Source organism: Theropithecus gelada, chromosome 1 (genome assembly GCF_003255815.1).
Source record: "Theropithecus gelada isolate Dixy chromosome 1, Tgel_1.0, whole genome shotgun sequence".
NCBI classification, from domain to species: domain Eukaryota; kingdom Metazoa; phylum Chordata; class Mammalia; order Primates; family Cercopithecidae; genus Theropithecus; species Theropithecus gelada.
In genome coordinates this window covers 151,363,561-151,385,283 of record NC_037668.1, presented here as the reverse complement: position 1 = coordinate 151,385,283, position 21,723 = coordinate 151,363,561, and the positions used below count along the sequence as shown (strand labels likewise).

General features: G+C 44.1%; 1 protein-coding gene across 2 annotated transcripts in view; it reads left to right on the top strand.

The window, feature by feature from the left end:
- Positions 1-4,448: 4,448 nt before the first annotated feature.
- The window catches only part of SMYD2 (SET and MYND domain containing 2), a 56,020-nt gene continuing 38,745 nt past the window's right edge, over positions 4,449-21,723 (top strand). For both annotated transcript variants that reach the window (XM_025355920.1, XM_025355928.1), the window contains exon 1: positions 4,449-4,778. In XM_025355920.1, coding sequence (XP_025211705.1) covers positions 4,606-4,778 — 173 coding nt within the window. In that variant the 5' untranslated portion in view covers positions 4,449-4,605. The remainder of the gene's footprint in view (positions 4,779-21,723) is intronic.

Here is a 21,723-nt window from a genome sequence, read left to right as displayed (position 1 = left end):
TTAAAATTTTATTGGATTATAATTTTATTACCTCCCTGTGGCTGCTATGACAAATTACCACAAAACAGGTGGCTTAAAACAACAGAAATTTATTCTCTCACAGTTCTAGAGGCCAAAAGTCTGATATTAGATTAACAGGCTGAAATGAGGGTATCGGCAGGGCCACACTCCCTCCTGAGGCTCTAGGGGAAAGGTGTTCCTTGCCTCTTCCAGCTCTGGCGGCTGCCAGCATTCCTGGCCCATCACTGTATCGCTCTCATTGCTGCCTCCATAGTCACATTGCTGCCTCCTCTCCTGTCTGTGTCAAATTTCCTTCTGCCTCTCTCATACGAAAACTTGTGACAGGACAGAGGACCCACCTGGATATTCCAGGATACTCTCACTCTCTCAAGATCCTTAAAACACACTTGCAAGACCCTTTGAAGCCATTTGTAGGTTCCAGGGATTGGAACCTAGTATCTATGAGTGCCAACATTCAGCACTTCATAACTGTTTACATGTATGTTGGTTTTTACACCTTGGTATGACTAGGGTCTCTCACAGTGTAAGTACATAGTATGTCCTCAATAAGTGACATGTAGATATAGACGCAGAGCTATACAGCATCTAGGCCCTTTGCTCACGTTCATTGGGATACCTTCTTTGCTAAGGCTTCATTTCCCTAGGCCAGAGCTATTGCTTTCATGTGCTAATCTGTGGTTGGAAGGATCTTTCACTCATAAATTACATCAACTTCTAGGTTAGAGAAATTAAGCAAAGGAGTTTTCATCCTTGTACCACTTTTCCTGAGTTTTGGTGAGGCAAAGTAACCAAAAAACTCCTTTCAAACTCCGTACCTCTTACGTTATGGAGCAGAGGGCATAGGAAAAGTGGATGGGCCCCGGCTGCTTGAAGACTTCTTTCATGGAACATGAGATTAGAGTGGCAGAGTGACAAGTATGGGCTTCATGAAGAGCGCTGTCATCAGTCTCCCTGGGCTGGTTTATTGCCATTCTTTGGCCGTTTATTTTAAACACAGTTTTCTTCGTAATTTAAGCTCCTAAATTCATGGCTACTGCTTCAGTGACCATTTCCCCTCTCGAGTCATTTAAGTTCATCACAAGGATTTTTCTGAAATGAGGCGGCTTCTTTTCCAGTGTTCTCAAATCAGAGTCACCTCCACCCTCAAGAATAAGCCAGCGCTCATCTGGAAAGACAATTCAGTAGCTGTGTGATTGCTTTTTTCTCAGCTGTGGAAATCTTTCCCAATTAAAGTGGAAAAAGTTTCTTGCAATAAAAAAACAGGTAGATTACTTTGCACCATTAATCCTTGAAACAGTAAATTATCTACTGTATTGTAACTGTTTACTTTTTTTTTTTTTTTTGAGACGGAGTCTCGCTCTGTCGCCCAGGCTGGAGTGTAGTGGCCTGATCTCAGCTCACTGCAAGCTCCGCCTCCCGGGTTCACGCCATTCTCCGGCCTCAGCCTCCCGAGTAGCTGGGACTACAGGCGCCCGCCACCTCGCCCGGCTAGTTTTTTGTATTTTTTAGTAGAGACGGGGTTTCACTGTGTTAGCCAGGATGGTCTCGATCTCCTGACCTCGTGATCCGCCCGCCTCGGCCTCCCAAAGTGCTGGGATTGCAGGCTTGAGCCACCGCGCCCGGCAACCGTTTACTTCTATGTCAGTCTTTTCATCTTTTTGCTGGTTAGAGCCCTCAGAAATCAGAATGAGATTCCATGACATTTATTCAACCTTCAAATATTTTTTACATTCTGTCTGTCTTCCAGGAGTAGTGATAAGAGCTAGTGATGTAAGGGTAACAAAAACGGACTCATTCCCTGCCCTCACGGAGCTTGTACAGTCTGGTGGAGGATATAAACACTAATCAGGTCATCACACAGACAAATGCAAACTGTCAGTGGTCTCACATGCCAAGGCTGTTTACATACATGGAAACAGTTATGAAGTGGTGAATGTTGGCACTTCAGCCAACCCACAATGCTGCTGGCAGATCAGTTTAAAACACTGGACTCAATGTGCCACCCCTCGCTTAAACACTTTCACTGGCTCTCCCATGGCCTCTGGAACAAAACTCACCTCTGGAGAAGATGCTCTTCAGCTGTTCCTGCCTCATTTCCTGTCCTCTTCCAGATGCTCAGGGGCCCCCAACTACAAGCTCTGTCCTTTCAGGGTCTTCTGTCTTTGTATACAGTTCTCTCTGCCCAGAAAACTCTTCTCCCCACCTCCACTTGCAAAATCCTGTCCATCCTTCCGTCTCAGCTCTGTTACTTGAATGTGATGCCTGTCTTGACTATTTAGTAGGCTAAATCTGTCACTCCCTGCCTCTACTACCACAGAACATTTTGTACAAGTCACCATAACTGCACTTATCCCAGTGAACTGTGTTTGTTTGCAGCAAAACACTGTGGTTAGGAGCATGGACCCTGAATTCAGACTGACTTGGAAACCAAATTCTGCAATTTATTGTGTGGCCTTGAAAATCATTCCTTCTGGGCTTTAGTTTCCTTCCTAATCTGGGGGATGAGGGGTATGATACCTAACTCATTAGGCTGTTGTAAAGATAAACGAGGTAATGTGTTTAATGATGGAGCACGATGCCTGGTCAACAATACTCAATAACTAATGGTGAGTATTACTGAACTTGAATGTGCCAAATGCAAGGACCTAGGACTACGTTTTGTACATCTTTCTTCTTATTTTTTTTTTGAGACAGAGTTTCACTCTCATTGCTCAGGTTGGAGTGTAATGGTGCGATCTTGGCTCACTGCAACCTCCGCCTCCCGGGTTCAAGTGATTCTCCTGCCTCAGCCTCCAGAGTAGCCGGGATTACAGGCATGCGCCACCATGCCTGGCTAATTTCGTATTTTTAGTAGTGATGGGGTTCCTCCATGTTGGTCAGGCTGGTCTTGAACTCCCAACCTCGGGTGATCTGCCTGCCTTGGCCTCCCAAAGTGCTGGGATTACAGGTGTGAGCCACCACAGCTGGCCGATTTTGTCCATCTTTCTATCCCAGTGGCTAGTCATAGTCGATGTCTCTTAAAATGCATAAATTAAAATACTATCATAATGTCCTTTACTTGAAGAGGGGTTACAAGCTTATTTAGTTGGTCACTAGTAAGGACTTTTTTGTTTTCTTTTGAGACAAGGTCTTGCTCTGTCACCCAGGCTGGAGTATGATGGAGTCATCACAGCTCACTGCAGCCTTGACTTCCCAGGCTCAAGCAATCCTCCTACCTCAGCACCACTTGAGAGGTGGTTAATTTCCCATAGAGATGGGGTCTTTATGTTGCCCAAGCTGGTCTCCAACTCTCCAATTCCTGGGCTCAAGTGATCCTCCCACCTTGGCCTCCCACAGTGTTGGGATTACAGGGCTGAGTCACTACACCCAGCTGAGAAAGCCATTTTACTGAAATGCCAAAAATTCCACTGATTTTACATCTCCAATCATATTCATCCTTTCCCCTTGCTAAACCAGTCCTGAACTTACAGAGGTAACTGTTTGAGGTTCTAGTTTGAAGTAGTGTTTTCTGCTAAATGATCTCATCACAATTTTAGTCTTTACTGCATGTACATCAATTCCAGTCTTTACATAATCATGTGGAACACGGATTATATTTTCCTTTCTCATATGAAAAGTAATAGCGTGCATGTGTACAGGATTTACGTTTCAGGCTTTGTGGGCTTTAAATCCTCTGACTCCTAACCCAAGTGACTTTTCTAAGATCACGGTGGGTGGTCAAGCATATTAAAACCACTGCAAACTCTAGCGCAGTGTCCTGGACACTGGCCACAGCATCGCATTATCCCCCAACAGCCTAAATTCCTTGAAGGCAAGGTTATCTCTGGCTTCCTCAGCATCGTTCGCAGCATGCAGAGACTCGGTGAGCCGGGCTGGCCAGTGCATTTCCTCTTCCGTCAATGTAATTCTACTAGAGGAGCAGAGGGCAAACTACGTTCCCATTAAAGCCACAAGGTTTAAAAACCTCTAACCTTGGAAAAGTACACGTCAACCCTCTGCACAGCAAAATTCTCTACTGTGGTTTCCCCTCTGCCGCTTTCTCCTTGGCGTTCCCCGATCACTGCCTTCAGGGGTCTTTACAAGGGCAAGTGAACGTAGGGTTTGGGGGCCGGCTTCGCCCCCTTCTATTTACCGGGTGCTGGTCATCCTTCGGGCCAGGCTGACTGTCTAGGGGTGGCCCTGGGATACCTGCTCCGCGCAGGTGACCCCCCTCCCACCGAGGAGGGCGCGTCCCGCTTGCTCCGTGGAGACGCGGCGGAGGCGCACACGCCTCACGCCCTCCTCGCAGAAGCCACAGGGGCTGCGGCTCTTTGTCGCGGGCACACCGGAAACGGCCCGGAGCGCGCGCGGGGCGGCCGCCGAGGGTCCCGGCGCAGGGCGGGGCCGCCGGGCCCGTCCCCCTCCCCGCGGGGGCGCGCGAGGCCCGGGCGGGGCCGCCGTCCCTTCCGGGGAGCAGGGAGCCGCCGCCGCGTCCGCCGGGCGGCTCCCACCCCGCCCCCCGCAGCTCTGGGTGACGCGTCTCCAATAACAGCTCGCCAGGAGCCGCAGCTCGGGCACAGCCGGCGCCCGCGCCCCGCCGCCACCATGAGGGCCGAGGGCCTCGGCGGCCTGGAGCGCTTCTGCAGCCCGGGCAAGGGCCGGGGGCTGCGGGCTCTGCAGCCCTTCCAGGTGGGGGACTTGCTGTTCTCCTGCCCGGCCTATGCCTACGTGCTCACGGTCAACGAGCGGGGCAACCACTGCGAGTACTGCTTCGCCAGGTAGGGCGGTGGCGGCGGGCGGGAGCCGGGGGCGCCGAGCGGGAGGCTTGGATCGCGACGCCAGGAAGTGCGTGCGGCTCGCGGGGTCCTAGCGCCGGCCTCTAGGGCGGGGTGGGGGGCGGGGAGGGGAGGAGGCCCCGCGCTGAAGCCTCACGCCGGGCACCACGTGCGAGAGGAAACAGGACCAGTGCCCACTGCACGCCCTGCGCTGCACGTTTTCAGTTGCTCACGCAGGATGCGCAAACTCGGGAGTGCAGGTTCCTGCCTTCAAATGTGAGCTCCGAGCCAGGCTTGTTCCAAGCCTGGGCACTCACTGCCCTCCCGGTGCATTGGCAGTGGAGCCCCAAATTTGGGCAGCCACGGGCTGTCACCTTTAACTTATACTTCCTGCGGTGTATGCTGCTCCCCACAGGCCAGCCCTGCTTCAAATTGGCCGTTTCTTCCAAGGAATTTAATGACTTAGTATATGTCTTGTAAAGTACGTTTACGTGTTAAAGTACGCTTACATGGGTGTTTGGAGGGACGCCAGTGAGCACTGACCACACGCCCTGGATTCTGAGGCGCTGCAACGATGAGTTGCAGTGTCCAGTTTTGGTTTGGAATTAGGAAGACATGGTCGCAGTAAGGGATTGGGCAAGATGTGTGGTTGCTAACGGTATTTAATTGTAAGATACCATATGTATATATGTGCCTGTGTTTGTATATATGATGCATATACATTGGCACACACCAACACATATAATTATATCCTCAACTCTTATGAGAGTTTCAGAGCTGAAAGGCACATCAGAAATCACCAATTCGATCCTGTTTTTCACTTAATAGATGAGAAAACTAAAGCCCAGAGAGAAAGTGGGGTTACCTTTATCCATTCACACCAGTAGTGAAGGGAGTGAAATCTGGCCTCATTCACTTCTGCCTGTTTCTCACTGGTTAGGTGCTCAGTAAATTGACTAAGGCAGGAGGCATGGCTTTGGGGTTAAGTTTATATCAGGCCTTCCAGTACTCTGAGTAGAGACCGTGTTTTGCTTTCTTTGAACCTCAGTTTCTTCATCTTTGAAATGGAGATTCCTGGGCTGGATTAAGCTGACCTGCGGTCTTGCAGGGACCTTTTGAGTACAGGTCTCAGGTCCAGCATACTCAATCTCTCAGACCTGTGTGCCTTATTCTACAATAAGACATAGCAAAAGAAGGGACAAAGGCTAAATATTGTAGTAATCTTGCCCAGACTCCCTGCCAGAACTGTCTTCCGCTTGGGGGGACCTGGAAAGGAACTAGACACGGAATCATGCCGTGGGCAGCTTAAGGGCTGTATGTGATGTGGCTCTTTGAATTGGTGAGCCAAGAGCTAAAGGGTCATGGCACCACTTTGCAACGTTTGAGTGAAGTGAGCATTGGGTTTTCCCAAAGTTAAAAAGGCTGCTGTGACTGGTCCCTTGATCTTCTGAGCCTTGCTGTGGCTCGGAGTCTGCAGCAGCGTGGGTGTCTGCAGTGGCAGGAGCAAAGCAGGTCAGGCAGCACAGAAGGAGCCTCCATCAGGGATCCTGGCAACTCCTGAAAGCCATCACCTAAGACCATGGATGCCAGGCACATAGTAGGTGCTTACTTTATATGGGTAGTTGCCGTTCCTGGCCCCCAGTGAATGAAAGATCAAATCCCTCTGGGTTTAGAAGGGATTAGAAGAACTGAGAGATGCTTCTGTTTAGCCGTAAGTCTCCTAATTGTTTCTACTACACATACTCCCAACCTTAGAACATTAGTGGATAGTGAGATGCAACTTCACAAAGCATTCAGCCTGGATTATTCTGCCATATGTGACAGTTTGCTGCCTTTTTTGTTGCTGCATTTTTCTGATTGACATTTATTAGTGTTATTCACTGTTGCCTTGGGTCCCTCACCAGGGCTGCAACTTGCAACGGGCTGTTATTACGACTTGCAAACCCCTTCTCTGTTTGATTTCCCTGAACTTCTGTCAATACCCATAGTTTATTTCCTTTCTGTTTCCCCAAAGAATTTTTTGAAATCAATTAAAATAATACAGAAGAAATGACAGCCATGATACTTACGCAATTAGAAATATCTTTGTACCCTACTTTATGATTTCTATGAAATCTGAATCGTTTAGTATTAGTGGTTAGATCATCTGATAGATTCAGCATCAGTTTCTCTGTCAGCAATTCGTATATGACCTAGGACAAATCAGTCTGTCCAGATGTATGAGAGGAACGTGTGTTTTCCTCCATAGGGCTTCAAAGTATTGGAGTAGAATTCTGCAAATGTTCATACATACAGGTCAAAATCTGCTGCCTGCCTCAGCCCCACACACCCAAAAGAAAGCTACCCCTTATCCTTTCTTTTGCCGGAAGTTTAACGTAAACAGTATTGCTTAAGATAAATGAACAACGCAAGAATTTCCATGTCATATTAATTGTATCAGGATCTAACTTTTTTTTGAAGGAAAGAAAAGTGATTTCTTTAGGTAGGAATAAGTATATTCTACAAATTGAGAAATAATGGAAAATGTCTTAAGTCTCAACAGAATGGGATTCTTATGGTCAGACCAATTCAGACAAAGGTTTGTTTGGGGAGTTTTTAATTTGTATCACATTTCTCAGTCTGGTGGGTGCCACTGGAGAAGATACGTATCTTGCCTGAGCTGCTAGAAGGCAGCTCCTAATAATATATAAATTTCTTCCACTTGGAACCTGTCCCTATCAGACTTCTCAGATACACTTTATACACACATACACACATAAACGCACACATACATATTTTGGCCATTTATCACCGTTTTTGGCGGTTTTTTTTTTTTTTTTCCAGATATATAGATGTGTTTGTTTGTTTTGAGGCAGTTCTTGTTGCCCAGACTGGAGCGCAATGGCGCGATCTCAGCTCACCGCAACCTCCGCCTCCTGGGTTCAAGCAATTTTCCTGCCTCAGCCTCCGGAGTAGCTGGGATTACAGGAATGCGTCACTATGCCCGGCTAATTTTCTATTTTTAGTAGAGATGGGGTTTTTCCATGTTGGTCAGGCTGGTCTCGAACTCCCGACCTCCTAAAGTGCTGGGATTACAGACGCGAGCCCCCGCACCTGGCCAAGTATATTGTATTTTAAACTGAGTTTTAGCCTTTTTTTTTTTTTTTTTTTTGAGACAGAATCTCGTCTCGCTCTGTCGCCCAGACTGGAGTGCAGTGGCACGATCTTGGCTCACTGCAACCTCCGCCTCCCGGGTTCAAGCAATTTCTGGCTAATTTTTGTATTTTTAGTAGAGACGGGGGTTCATCATGTTGGCCAGGCTGGTCTTGAACTCCTGACCTCAAGTGATCTGCCCGCCTTGGCCTCCCGAAGTGCTAGGGTTACAGGTGTGAGCCACCGCGCCCGGCCTAGACATATTTTAACACCCAATGTGATTTGTCTCAGAAGGAGACAGGGTTCCATTTAAATATTTGTTCTGTGTGCCGTTCCTCAGGTAGGCAGATGTCTCCCTTTTGATATTTTGTTCTCTTGGCTCATGGGTTATTTAAGGGTGAGATTATTGTCATTTCTTTGTTTCCTCTGAGTGTAGTGGGGAACCAGGAAAGCCCATTTAGCCTCCTTGGAATAGAGCTGTTAGAACCCAGTTTCAGTGAATTTCGGTCATGTCTGGCTTAGATTAGTTGTTTTAAAAAATAAATTGTTTGCATGAGCCAAACGCTGTGATTAAGGTGTCCTGCTTCAGCAGTTATAAAGACTTTTTTCTCATGTCCCCCAGATTTGTTCCCTAGTGTATTCATCTTAGCTTTCCTCTTGTTTTATCAAACCGGCAGAATAATTTTTAGTTGATCTTTATCAGTATTAAGGGCCATGAAATCCTAATGCTGTTTTCCTGAAGTTCTGTGAACTAACCCTGGTTCTGGCTGCCTGAAGCTGTGCATGAGAAGGGGACCTTGTCCCCAGGGCTGCTGTGACTCTGGCTCTCCTCAGAATGCTTTCAGAGTTGTCTCGGGGGAGAAGTGGCTTCAGATGGATTTAAATCATTATGTTTTCTGAATTAAAAAAAATTGAATTACGTGCTCTAATAAAGGGATTCCCCTTCTTTTTTAGATGTAGTTTTATAAAATAGGTGGTAAGACTAAAACATACATACAACAGATTTCCTGTAAAAAGTTCCATTAAAGAATACGAAATTCAGCAATCTGTATGTTAGGTAAGGAAATGCTGTTTTCACTTTCCGCCTTTCAGTATTTCAAGGTTTCCTGTACATTAATGCATAACTTAATGACAGGGATATGTTCCAAGAACTGCCTTAGTAAAGCAGTTTGGTCCTTGTGCCAGCATGCTAGAGTGTACTTACACAAAGCTACATGAGAGTCTACTATTCACCTAGGCTGTGTGGTGTAGCCTATTGCTCCTAGGTTACAAACCTGTACAGCATGTTACTGTACTGAATACTGTAGGCAATTGTAATACAATGGTAAGTATTTGTGTATCCAAACAGATCTAAACATAGAAAAGGCACAGTGAGAATATAGTATTACAATCTGATGGGACCACCGTTGTTCACGTGGTCTGTCATTGACTGAAATGTCGTTAGTGCATGACCTTATTTCAGTTGAAACCGCAAAGCAGGGACTTTGTGGCAGGTGGATTGGGTTTGAATTCTGATTTCATTCTTTCCAGATGGTTTGTCTTTAGGCCAGTTATCACTTAAGCTCTCTGAACTCCCAGGTTCCCTTATCTGTAAAATGTGCATACTAATGCCAGTGCCATTAATCCCAGCACTTGGTAGGCTGAGGTGGGAGGATCGCTTGAAGCCAGGATTTTGAGACCTGCCTGGGCAATGTAGCAAGACCTCATTCTCTACAAAAAAAAAAAAAAAAAAAAAAATGTATTGAGTTTAGCCAGCTGTGGTAGCCCAGGCCTGTAGTCCTAGCTACACTTGGGTAGGCTGAGGTGGGAAGATCCCCTGAGTCAGGAGGTTGATGCTGTAGTGAGCCATATCACTTACACCGGCCTGGGAGACAAAGTGAGACCCTATCTCTTAAAAAAATAAAAAAGTACGGGCTGGGCATGGCGGCTCACGCCTGTAATCCCAACACTTTGGGAGGCTGAGGCGGGTGGATCACTTGAGGTCAGGAGTTTGAGACCAGCCTGGCCAACACAGTGAAACCCTGTCTCCACTGAAAATATAAAAATTAGCCAGGTGTGGTGTAGTCCCAACTACTTGGGAGGCTGAGGCAGGAGAATGGCTTGAACCTAGGAACCCAGGAGGCAGAGGTTGCAGTGAGCTGAGATCACACCACTGCACTCTAGCCTCCATCTCAAAAAAAAATAAAAGCATACGAACACCCACCCTACCAAGCTCAGCTTGAGAATTAAATGACAGAGTGAAGAAAGTTAGGTACTCAGTACAACCCTAGCACACAGTGAGCCATCAAAATCACAGCCTGATCTCTTTTTTTTTTTTTTTCCCCGAGATGGAGTCTCATTCTGTCACCCAGGCTAGAGTGCAATGGCACAGTCTCCGCCTCTCAGGTTCAAGTGATTCTCCTGCCTCAGCCTCACGAGTAGCTGGGATTACAGGCGTGTACCACCATGCCTGGCTAATTTTTGTATTTTTAGTGGAAACGATGTTTCACCATGTTGGCCAGACTGGTCTTGAACTCCTGACCTCAGGTGATCTGCCTGCCTAGGCCTCCCAAAGTGCTGGGATTACAGGCATGAGCCACCACGCCTGGCCTGATCTCTTATACTTGTTTAATGAACTCTGTTGGCTAAATGTTTCTAACTTAATTAAATTGTGTGATAAAATATTACAATTTTAGGGGCGTTTTTATGGAGTTGTGGGGAGGAGTGGATACTGGGAAGGAAATACTGGAAATTGTTGACCAGTGGAATCACCATTAAGCTGGCCTATTGGCTGGGCGCGGTGACTCACACCTGTAATCCCAGCACTTTGGGAAACCGAGGTGGGCAGATCACCTGAGGTCAGGAGTTTGAGAGCAGCCTGGCCAACGTGGTGAAACCTCATCTCTACTAAAAATACAAAAATTAACTGCGCATAGTGGCAGGTGCCTGTAATCCCAGTTACTCGGGAGGCTGAGGCAGGAGAATCGCTTGAACCCGGGAGGTGAAGGTTGTGGCGAGCTGAGATGTTGCCACTGTACTCTAGCCTGGGCGACAGTTAGAGTATGTCTCAAAAAAAAATGGCCTGTTGACCCATAGCCACAACCAGCACTTCTCAACCTTGGGTTCCCCAGAATTAACGATGGGTGTCTGGGGTCAGTTTTCAGGATTTTTCAAAACCTAATGGGAATAATATAACATACCTACACAGGTAAACCTTCTTCAGAAAAGAGCCTTTTCTCACTCCAAAGTGCTTAAGCACTTTAATATTCTTTTAATAAGATTAAACAAATATTTATAGAGAGAAATGGAAGGAAACAGAATTTTCCACATTGCAAGGATATCAGGGCTCCTTTCTGCCTTTTACGTTCAGCACAATTGTTTCAGCTGCAGCAAGGAGCCGGCCTTTAAGACTTCAAATGTGCCAGGTGCTGTAACTCACGTTAATTTTTTATATGCGGGGAACATAATTTCTGTTATAGCTTATAGGGACTCAGTGACCAAGCTGCACGTTTGGAACCGATTTCAGATGAAAGAGACAGAATAACAGCAGGATATCCTGAAGTGAAATTCAAACCCTGGTGAGTTAAAACCACCATCTAACACCTTTCCCTCCCCAAAGCAATTGCACAGAATCCTCTCAATCAAAAAAAATCTGAAGAACCTGTATAAAATGGCATTTCTTTAAATCATATTGCTCTTTGCAGCCCATAAAGCATTTCCAGATACATTCTTATTTTGATCCTTCCAAGGATGGCTGGTATACACAGGGCCTTATTCCATTTTACATAGAAAGAAACTGAGTGTTAGAGAAGTTAAGCAGTTTCTCTGAATTTCACACCTTTTTTGTCAAATATTTATTGAGTGCCTCTTAAAGGCTGGACTCCATGACCTTCAAGGATGGAGCGAAATCCCGTGTTCTTTTTGTGATCTTTCTGTGCCCCCTTTGGCGTGAACCTACTGTGTGGTTCACCTGGGCACTTAACCCTACTTTACTACTGTGTGGTTCCCTGGAGACTGGGGACTTAATCCATCTCTGATATCTCCTTGATTGAACACAATTTATAATTGCCCAACCACTTAACAAACGAATGCATTGTTTAAAGAATTGTTTTAAGTTTTAAAAAATGATTCAGCCATTTTAGATCTATATCTTATGCTGATATGGACTTAGATTATAATGCTTTGAAATTTGCATAAGAGCTACACATATTCTTTTATATGTATGAATTATTATGTAATAAAACATAAAAAGAACACGAGGCTTTGGTCCTTTTGTGGGCTTGGAATATTTTTAATATTACGCTAGGACTAAACCAGAGTTAGTCATCTCAGCCTTTATACCTACATATAAAGAGTTTCGTTGTGCACATGTACCCTAGAACTTAGAGTATAATAAAAAAAAGGAAGAGTTTGTTTCTGTACTGTGTGATAGGGCAGCATCAGCCCACAGCCTTTTTTTTTTTTTTTTTTTTTTTTTTCCTTAAGCAAATCCATCCTTCAGGCTCTGTCTCTGCAGAAGTTAAATCGCTGAGTTGTGGAAATGGAATTTATGGTGCAGCGGTAGGAGGCGGCCCCTGGTTGGTACTCCTGTAGAACAGGCAAGTTGCACACCACCTGTGAGAAGGTTCTTGTAAAACTATGTTACATTTCTTTGAGAAGATCCAGGGCTCACTGCTATAGTTTGGCAGGAACCTGGTCTTGGGGAGAGCTCAGAATTCGTGAGAATTCAGGACAGCATGTCTCTTTTAGGATTTCATACAGTGAGAGAATTGCAAAGGAAGTTTCTACTGTATTTGGGTGTTTTAGGCTTACTGCTTTGAACTTAGGTTAATATTCCCTCCTCTTTTCCCTGTCAGTCTAAAAATATGAAATAATTACTATTTTATGCCACTTTATTTCTGTCCTCGAAGGAAGCCATCAATAATTACAAGCTTGCTTTATCTTCCTGGAGTCATGAATAACTAAATTCACTCCCCCCCATCCACACACATCTTTTTTTGGACCTCAGATGTACAGTTGAGGTAATCATACTTCTGAGTTCAAGGCATGCTTTTATCTGGTATGTGCAAGGCAAGTTTGGTTTTTCAGAACGTCCCCTCTCATTTCTGGCTCTTCTCACAGGCAGCTCCTCTATGGGTTTGGTTGTGTATCTTTGAATACGTGTGTATGTGTGTCCTGATGATCACTCGGGAACTAGACACACCTAGAACAAGGCACCCTGATTGTCCTTGGCAGATTCAGACCTTGAGCTCTCTTCTGATCCTCCTGCTCATTCAGCGTTTTTCTGTAGCTGTGTCAGGGCAGGGGCCCCTGCACTGGCCCCTTCCTCCTGATGAGTGGCCTGTTCTGACACTTGGGGGAGGCAGGGCATTTTGAGGTCTCCTTTGCCTCTCAGGAACTTGCATTGTTAGCCCACCCACATCCCCAACGTTCACTTCTTTGGATTTCTAGGAAATCTGCAGTAGTTTAGGGGTGCAGTCCTTTGGCAGGGAATTAACTGAAGTACCTGCCTTTTCAGGGGTTGAACCTATGACCTTGGCCTCATTAGAGCTGTAACCAGTCACAAAGCACACACCTCACTTTGTGTAACTTCTGCCGACTTGTTCCTGCCACCCTCCGCGGCTTCCTATTCAATTGCAAAGGCGTTCACACCAACACAATAGAACAGAAGGAAATCAGATCTCTTCAAGACTTCTCTGAAGGACAGAAATATGCAATTTAGCAGGAAAATAATACAAAAAAAGTCTTGAAGGTTCAGGAAACAACTTATCTTTCTAGTCCATACATTCGCTGAGAATCCAGCTGTGTCTCTCAGATTCTTCTTCAATCAAAAATTCAAAAATAGTATGGGACTCCTTGTGTCAATTTATTAACATAAAATCTAGTGACTCTTGTACATGAAGTGGAAGGTTTCGGATGACTAGGTAGAAATATTGCATGTATATTATTAAAATGGATTGGGTTAGCTTTTATAGAAAAAGTGGATCTGAGAATTCATAAGTGCTTGTCTTTGGCAAGTTTATAGTCCCTAGAGATAAAAATGAATGCATGCTATAATAACAAAGACACAGTTGTGTCTTAGTGAGTGCTCTGTGATGCACAGGGTGTGTTGGTGCCCAGGGGACACAGAGTCACCATGGAGGAGAAGAGAAACAAGGATTACTTGCTAGAGAAGTGAAATTCACACAGGGCTTGAAGACCTGAACGTATCTTGGGGGAGGGACATGATAAGATAATCTGGCTGTCCAAAAAGATACAGGTTTTTATTAGAGCCAGATAAAAATCTCAAGGATTTTATGTCTTGGCACTTGGAAGGAGTTATGTTGAAATCTGGGTTCTCGTTAATCTATGGGTACCAAGAAAGACTCTTCAGGGATGTAGGTACTGGCTCATATTTTTGAGGAGATGGTGATTTTTCTTACTCTGGTGATGTTTGGGTAGGAAACATTTGCTCATTTGCCACCACCTGAAAAATCTCTGTCAATTCCATGAATCCGTGGTACAGTGACAGTTGCTGTTCACAGCGATAACCTCATATGTTCTTAAAACCTCAACAATAAGACACATTTAATTATGAGCCAATTCCTCCCTAAGGGTAGGAATTCTGTTTTTTAACTCATTCAAAAACATTTGTATTTATGGACACTTAGTGGGTTCTACAGTTCTGGAAAACAACTCCAAAGAAAAGGAACAAAAATCCCTACCACCATGGAGCTTATTTTCCGCAGCTTTTATTCATCTTTATTTTACCCCCAGTTCATTGGACTCTGTAAGGCTTCAGCAGATGCTGTATAAAAGGCAGGAAGGTTTGCGGGTTATGTTCTTTTTCTTTCTTCTGATCATCCACGTATGTCATGAAGAACATTCTGTTAACCAGAATGTTTAACCATGTTGGGACTCAGAAAGTGATACCCCAAAGTTTGGCCCTTTGCCATACAGAGCACTCTCCACTGAAGGGGGTTGGAAGGGCCTCAGAAGCAAAGACTCTGTGACCTTCCCTGCCCGTCAGTCTATTACCATTATTAGCTCATAACCTTTTGTCCATTCTTCATTGAACCTAAGCATAAACATAGGCAGTTTTCCTTGAGTTCTTGAGTTATTGGGCTCTCATTCTGAAGGATCTTGTGTCACGTAAAAACTTTGACTAAATCAATTTGTTATGTTTTTATCTTGTTAATCTGTCTTTTCTTCCGGGGTGTTGGCCATGACCCTTGTGATGAATGAGGAAGGACATCACATGCTTCCACCCCTACAACTACAACACCCTGTCTCATGACTGACACAAGCTAAGAGAGAGCTTTGATAAGATAATACTTAGGTCCAGTGAATTGGCAACATCCCTATGTTGGTTAAAATAGCAGCAGCTCTGGGTAGATATATTTTAGAAGTTAATAAAATATGACCTATCCATACACCCGAGTAAATATTTTATTTTATTTTATTTTATTTATTTATTTTTTTTTTGAGACAGAGTTTTGCTCTGTCACCCAGACTAGAATGCAGTGGCTCGATCTCGGCTCACTGCAAGCTCCGCCTCCCACGCCATTCTCCTGCCTCAGCCTCCTGAGTAGCTGGGACTACAGGCGCCCGCCACCACGCCTGGCTAATTTTTTTGTGTTTTTAGTAGAGACGGCGTTTCACTGTGTTAGCCAGGATGGTCTCGATCTCCTGACCTCGTGATCCACCCACCTTGGCCTCCCAAAGTGCTGGGATTACAGGCGTGAGCCACTGCGCCTGGCCACCTGAGTAAATATTTTAAACAGTAATCTAAAAAAACCCTTTAGGGTTTTTTTTTTTTTTTTTAACTTTAAAACATTCAAGTTAATAAGGAAGTAGGGATTTAGGAAAAATCTATTTCATCCAGTATTTAATTGATTTCTGCACATGTTCCAGCTTTACAAGATACTCAGCTACTAAATATTTTCTAGGTGCAGAGAGAGAGACACAGAGAGAGAGAAGCCCACCTTTCTTGATCTAACTCTGTCTGTGAATCTGAGGATTGCCCCTGATAGAACTCCATGGTAGATTAAGGGCTTCCTGATGGACACCCTCAGGCCAAGCCTCAGGAGCCATATCTGAGTGTAGCTTGCTCTGCTGTGTTATTTTCACTCTGGTCGTCCTAAATTGCTTATAGTAATGAATACACACATGCACACACATATATGCACCTTGCTGATTCTCTCGTCCGTGTCCCTCTTTGCCTGGCGCTCTCCTTTGGTTCTGAGAAATCTGGCCTGATTTCTGCAGGCTGGATTAGTTCCTTTCATCTTTGCTCCCACAGCACCTCATACAAACTTCCTTTATCACGCTTACTCCTTGTATGCATGAACTAGGTCTTACTCATCTTTGTAACCCCAGGATTTAGCAAGAAGACTAGCCTCCGTTCTTGCAGTAAATATTTGTGAAATGTACTAGTCTCATTTCTGCATCTTATCTTACTAGTGGCCCTTTGCATAGGCCTCATCATCTCTCTTAATCTGCAGCTGTTCGTTCTTGGAAATGACTCCTTGTATATACTCTCAGAACTCTTCATTGACTCCCTGCTTTCTTCAGGACAGATTCCCTACTAAGTGCCCCTCCCATCATATCCAGCATTATCCCTCACTACATTTTGACTTAGACTCTAAGTTCAATTTGGGTGGTCTTTGCAAAGCTGAGGAATGTCATTCTTCATTCTTCTTGTCCATTTGTCATCTAGAATACTTTTCTCTGTAATATTTCCTTCCTTATCCTCTGCCTTCTTCCTAGGTAAGGCCTTAGAGCCTCCGTTTGTTTATACTCAAGAAAGATTCAGATCAAATTGCATCTCTTTCCAAAGCTTTTTCTGTTTCTGTTTTTTTGTTTTGCGTTGCTTTTTTGTTTTTTTGAGACAGAGTCTCTCTCTGTCACCCAGGCTGGAGCGCAATAGCACAATCTTGGCTCATTGCAACCTCCGCCTCCCAGATCCAAGCGATTCTCCCGCCTCAGCCTACTGAATAGCTGGGATTACAGGCGCGTGCCACCATGCCTGGCTAAGTTTCGTATTTTTTCATAGAGATGGGGTTTCACCATGTTGGCCAGGCTGGTCTCAAACTCCTAACCTAAGGTGATCCACCCACCTTGGCCTCCCAAAGTGCTGGGATTATAGGCATAAGCCACCGTGCCCGGTCCAAAGCTTTTTCTTGACTACTTCAGCCCACACATCTTTCATTTTATTTATCGACTTGTTTGTATTTTGCAATAATTTACTATTTGTATTTATTGAACATCATACTCTTTCAAGCATTGTGCTTTCACTGTGGAGTTTCAGAGATGAGTAAGACAACATGCTCAGTAGGTGCTATTTCCCTAAGTTCTGTGTCTTCAAAGAGCTCAGTCCTAGGGGTAGCTTTCTGCTCTCAATTCTGGGTCATGTGGGCCATTTGGATGCTGAATCATTTTGCCTGATATTTATATTTATTTACCACTCTCATGTAGGCAGGGCAGATTTCCCCAAATAGCTCTTTTTTGGGGGGGGAAACGGAGTTTTGCTCTTGTTGCCCAGGCTGGAGTGCAATGACGTGATCTTGGCTCACTGTAACCTCCGCCTCCTGGGTTCAAGCTATTCTCCTGCCTCAGCCTCCCGAGTAGCTGGGATTACAGGCATGGCGCCACCATGCCTGGCTAATTTTGTAATTTTAGTAGTGACGGGGTTTCTCCATGTTGGTCAGGCTGGTCTTGAACTCCCGACCTCAGGTGATCTGCCCACCTCAGCCTCCCAAAGTGCTGGGATTTACAGGCATGAGCCACCACGCCTAGCTGCTCAATTTTTTTTTTTAACAACAATATTATTTCCCAGTATGGCTGTAGCACAGTACTTTTGTACCTAGAAAATAACACTTTTGAATATAAATTACTTAGCTATGATAGATTAACATGTCTTCTTACTGCCTTATGTGCAAGATTTTATAGTATAAAAAATGTTCTTCATTCAGAGAAATACAAATAGAATCAATAAGGATTGAAAGAAAAACGTCTGCTAAATCTGTTCAGATGGCATCTGATCAGTTTAAGTTTTCAAGGTAAAGTCCACAATTGGGGGTAATTCGCCTAAAAAAATTGGTAATTCAATTTTTTATATTTTGTTTGCAGGAAAATAAAACTGAGGGGATGAGAGAATGTCGACTCTTAAAATTCTTTTGTAGGCAATTAAAAAGAACATTTTCCAGGCCAGGCACGGTGGCTTATGCCTGTAATCCCAGCACTTTAGGAGGCCAAGACGGGCGGATGGCTTGAGGACAGGAGTTCAAGACCAGCCTGGCCAACATGGTGAAACCCTCTCTCTACTAAAAGTACAGAAATTAGCTGGGCATGGTGGTTCATGCCTGTAATTAATCCCAGCTACTTGGAGGCTGAGGCTGGAGAATCTCTTGAACCTGGGAGGCAGAGGTTGTAGTGAGCCAAGATTGCGCCACTGCACTCCAGCCTAGACAACAGAGCAAGAACCTCTCTCAAACAAACAAACAAACAAACAGACAAAAAACACACATTTTCCCATAAGTAAGATTCAGAACAGGTCTGTCTGGACAGGTAGTTAACACTCATGTTTTGCTGCAGCAGACCTGACCATGTTCTGGGAACTCACAATTAGCATTAGACTATAAAGGAATTTTTACCATGGTTTATTTGTGTTTTATGTACAGAATGTTGAAGTGAGGAATACTGTTAGGAGTATTTTAAGTTTTCAAGTAGTTAAATTCATATTACTTTGGTGTCGTTTTCCTTGATATTTAATCACATGAGTTTTATGCAACAGCAAGCATAGGGGACTCTAATAATATTGGTATACATTACAAGGTACTAATAGTAACATCTGTCATTTAACTGGAAGAAACGGTCGATATTATTTTATTGTCAGTTCCTTTATGAGAGAACTGAGTTAGAAAGGCATTCGTTGTTTTTTTGCTTTTGACTTTTCAATCAGAAGGCATTAGAGAAGTAAAGATAAAAGTAGCAAGGAAGTGTCATTCTGACCTTGCACAAAAGTTAAGACCGAGCGTTTCCAGAGGAAAATGTGAAATTTTAAAAGTGCGTACATTCATTCTTTGGACGAGCTTTAACTATTAGAGATTCTGCGGGGCCTACAAGAGGAGCTTCGGATATAGGTGTACAGGGGCTGAAACGAAAATGTAATGTTCACTGTTTCACAGGCTAAATATTTCTTTCCTATATTCATAAGCTTTGTGAATTTCTTTTTTTCTTTCTAAGGCAAAGGTAAATTTTGTCTGGGCCAGAGCCTGCATGAAAACAAATCCGTGTGACTTTGTAACTAGGTCAGCCATCACCCTAACCACTAAACCCAGCTTCCTCCTTGTAAATTACAGCTCCAGTTCCAATAGTTGGGAAAACCTATTAGTTGCCACCTTACTGCCCTAAATATTTCCTGCCTCCCCAAGAGGATGCGGGTTCTAACTTTTAACAAGCCTCAGAACAAAGCCTGGTGCTGAGCGAAGGTTCAGCACAGCCCTGGGAAGAAGCCCCCTGCTGCACGTGGGTCCCGTTCACTGTTACATTGTGGATTAAAGTGATGTGTGGAGCACCTTTCACTATCACACAAAAACCTGTAGCCTGAGTATTATCCTTGTCCCCTGACCAGGGTTATAATAGGGTTCTGCCACAATTCCTCCAATTTTTATTTCTCTTAAACAAGATTGGAGGCCTTGCTAGTATAACCACCCTCGCTGGGTGGGAGGCTAACTTTGTTTCTGATTGTCTTATTTCAACCTATGGTGAAGTTATATTGCGCTGCTGGGCTTTTTTCCCTTTCTCTTTTTCATTTGGCTGGGGCTGCCTCTGTTCAACAGAGCAGACTTGTCACTTCTTCTGTCACCATTAGTTAAAAGTAATTGTTATTGCAAACCCTGTCTATGCCAGTATCATTTTCTTTCATGGTGAAACCCACTAAGCATTCATTTCAGTAGCAGAAAGTAGGGAGCTTACAGAATCAAATCCTTTTTATCTAGACCAACAGCACCTGCGGCAACGCGTTAACTAGCAGGAGTTGTTAATTACATTTCTAACTTGTTGATCTTCATGGTTTCCGATTTTTAAAAGCAAGGAAATTAATCACTGTGTGTGTCTCCTCCAGTAGGAAATGACAGGAGCGTGTCTTCTAAGTTCTGTTCCAGTCAGTAATAATCAAATACTTGCATTTTCCTGTAACATTTCTTTTCTTCCTTTGTGGATGGAACTATTTCTTACGTTCAAAGAGCCCTTCTGTTCACAGCAGGGTAGATATTTGCCCATAAAACAAAGGCTTTAGAAACATAGATCCTCTAGCTGTGAGTCTGAGTGAGACTGTGCTGACGGTATTTCAATAGTTGACATCACTTTAAAAAAAAAAGCACAAAGACTAATTATAAGTGTGGTAGTACCCAGCATTTATTGAATGTTTACAGTGTTCTAAGCGATGTGTTAAATGTTTTGCTTGCATTTTCTCATTTAACTTTCATAGCAAACCTGTGAGGTGGAAATGATATCTTTTTCTGACAGTGAAGGAAACTGAGGTTCAGAAAGGACTAATAACTTGCCCCAGATCACATAGCACATCAAGTACCAGAAAGAAAAAAGGATTTGAGAGAGGGAAGTGGGAAGAGTAACTCATCATATTCATCCTAAATTGTGAGATAGGAATCAAGAAGCAGCAGAACGAAACCTGAGGATTTGTTTCCTAAAACTTGCGCCTGCTTCTAGGATACGTCGTCATCACAGATTAGAAAAAGACAGGGTCAGCTACTTTATTCTTATGTAAACGTTCATCATCAAGGTGGTTAAACAATCTGATCCATCCTGTGATTCATTCTTAAGAATATCAGAAAAATCTAAACAATCTGCCTTGCAGAGTGCTTCAACTGTATACAGCAATTTCCGCACGAAAAAGCCACTCCACCCAAATGTGTTACCATCGGCCTTCCACATTCTAGAAGCACATTGGAATCTCCTGGGAGCTTTCCAAAAGTCCTAGTGCCTGGGCCCAACACATACCAACTGAATGAGAACTGATGAGCCCTGCCCCAGACAGCCAAGGTTGAGAACCACTGTGAGAGGTTATTAGTGACTCACTCTACACTTTCCTTTTTGTTCCACTCCTTTGGGGTTCAGTTCTTTTTTTTTTTTTAGGGAAATTTTGTTTTCTTTATTTTGTGCAGTCTTTTCCCAAACTTCCTGAACAATTCAGATCATATTACATTGCAAACGAAAAATTTACGACTGGTCTTTTGTAGAAACAGAGTTTATTCCAACTGCTTTGTATATTCCTACAACGAAAATGGATAGCCCATATGAAGTTTCTCTCTGGCTGTAACTCTTCAGTCAGCAATAGTCGAACACTCACAGGATCTCTCTCCTCCTCTCTCCAGCACATGTACTACACAAGCACAGTGCAGGTACCAGCTCAGCAAGTTGTAGTTTGAATTTCAGCCATGAGACTTATGAAGAGTTTACATTTCTTGCTAGCTGTGGAAAGAACTGAAGCACACGTCTGAATAATTTAAACAGTGCTTCCTCCCCGCCCCCACCTCACCTCATCTAGAATTGCTTAAACCAAAATAGATCAAAGCCGATTGTTATGTTATTCACTATCAGTAACAGTAGCTATCAAAAATTGTTAGCTTTTCTTCTCTACTCTGAAGGCAAGCTGGCCCAAGAAGACCTATGTTAAGAAAATTCACACTGCTGAAGTAAATTAGAGATGACACAAGCAAATGGAAAAACATTCCATGCTCATGGATTAGAAGAGCCGATATTGTTAAAATGTCCATACTGCCCAAAGCAATCTACAGATTCAACACTATTCCTACCAAACTATTGAAGTCATTTT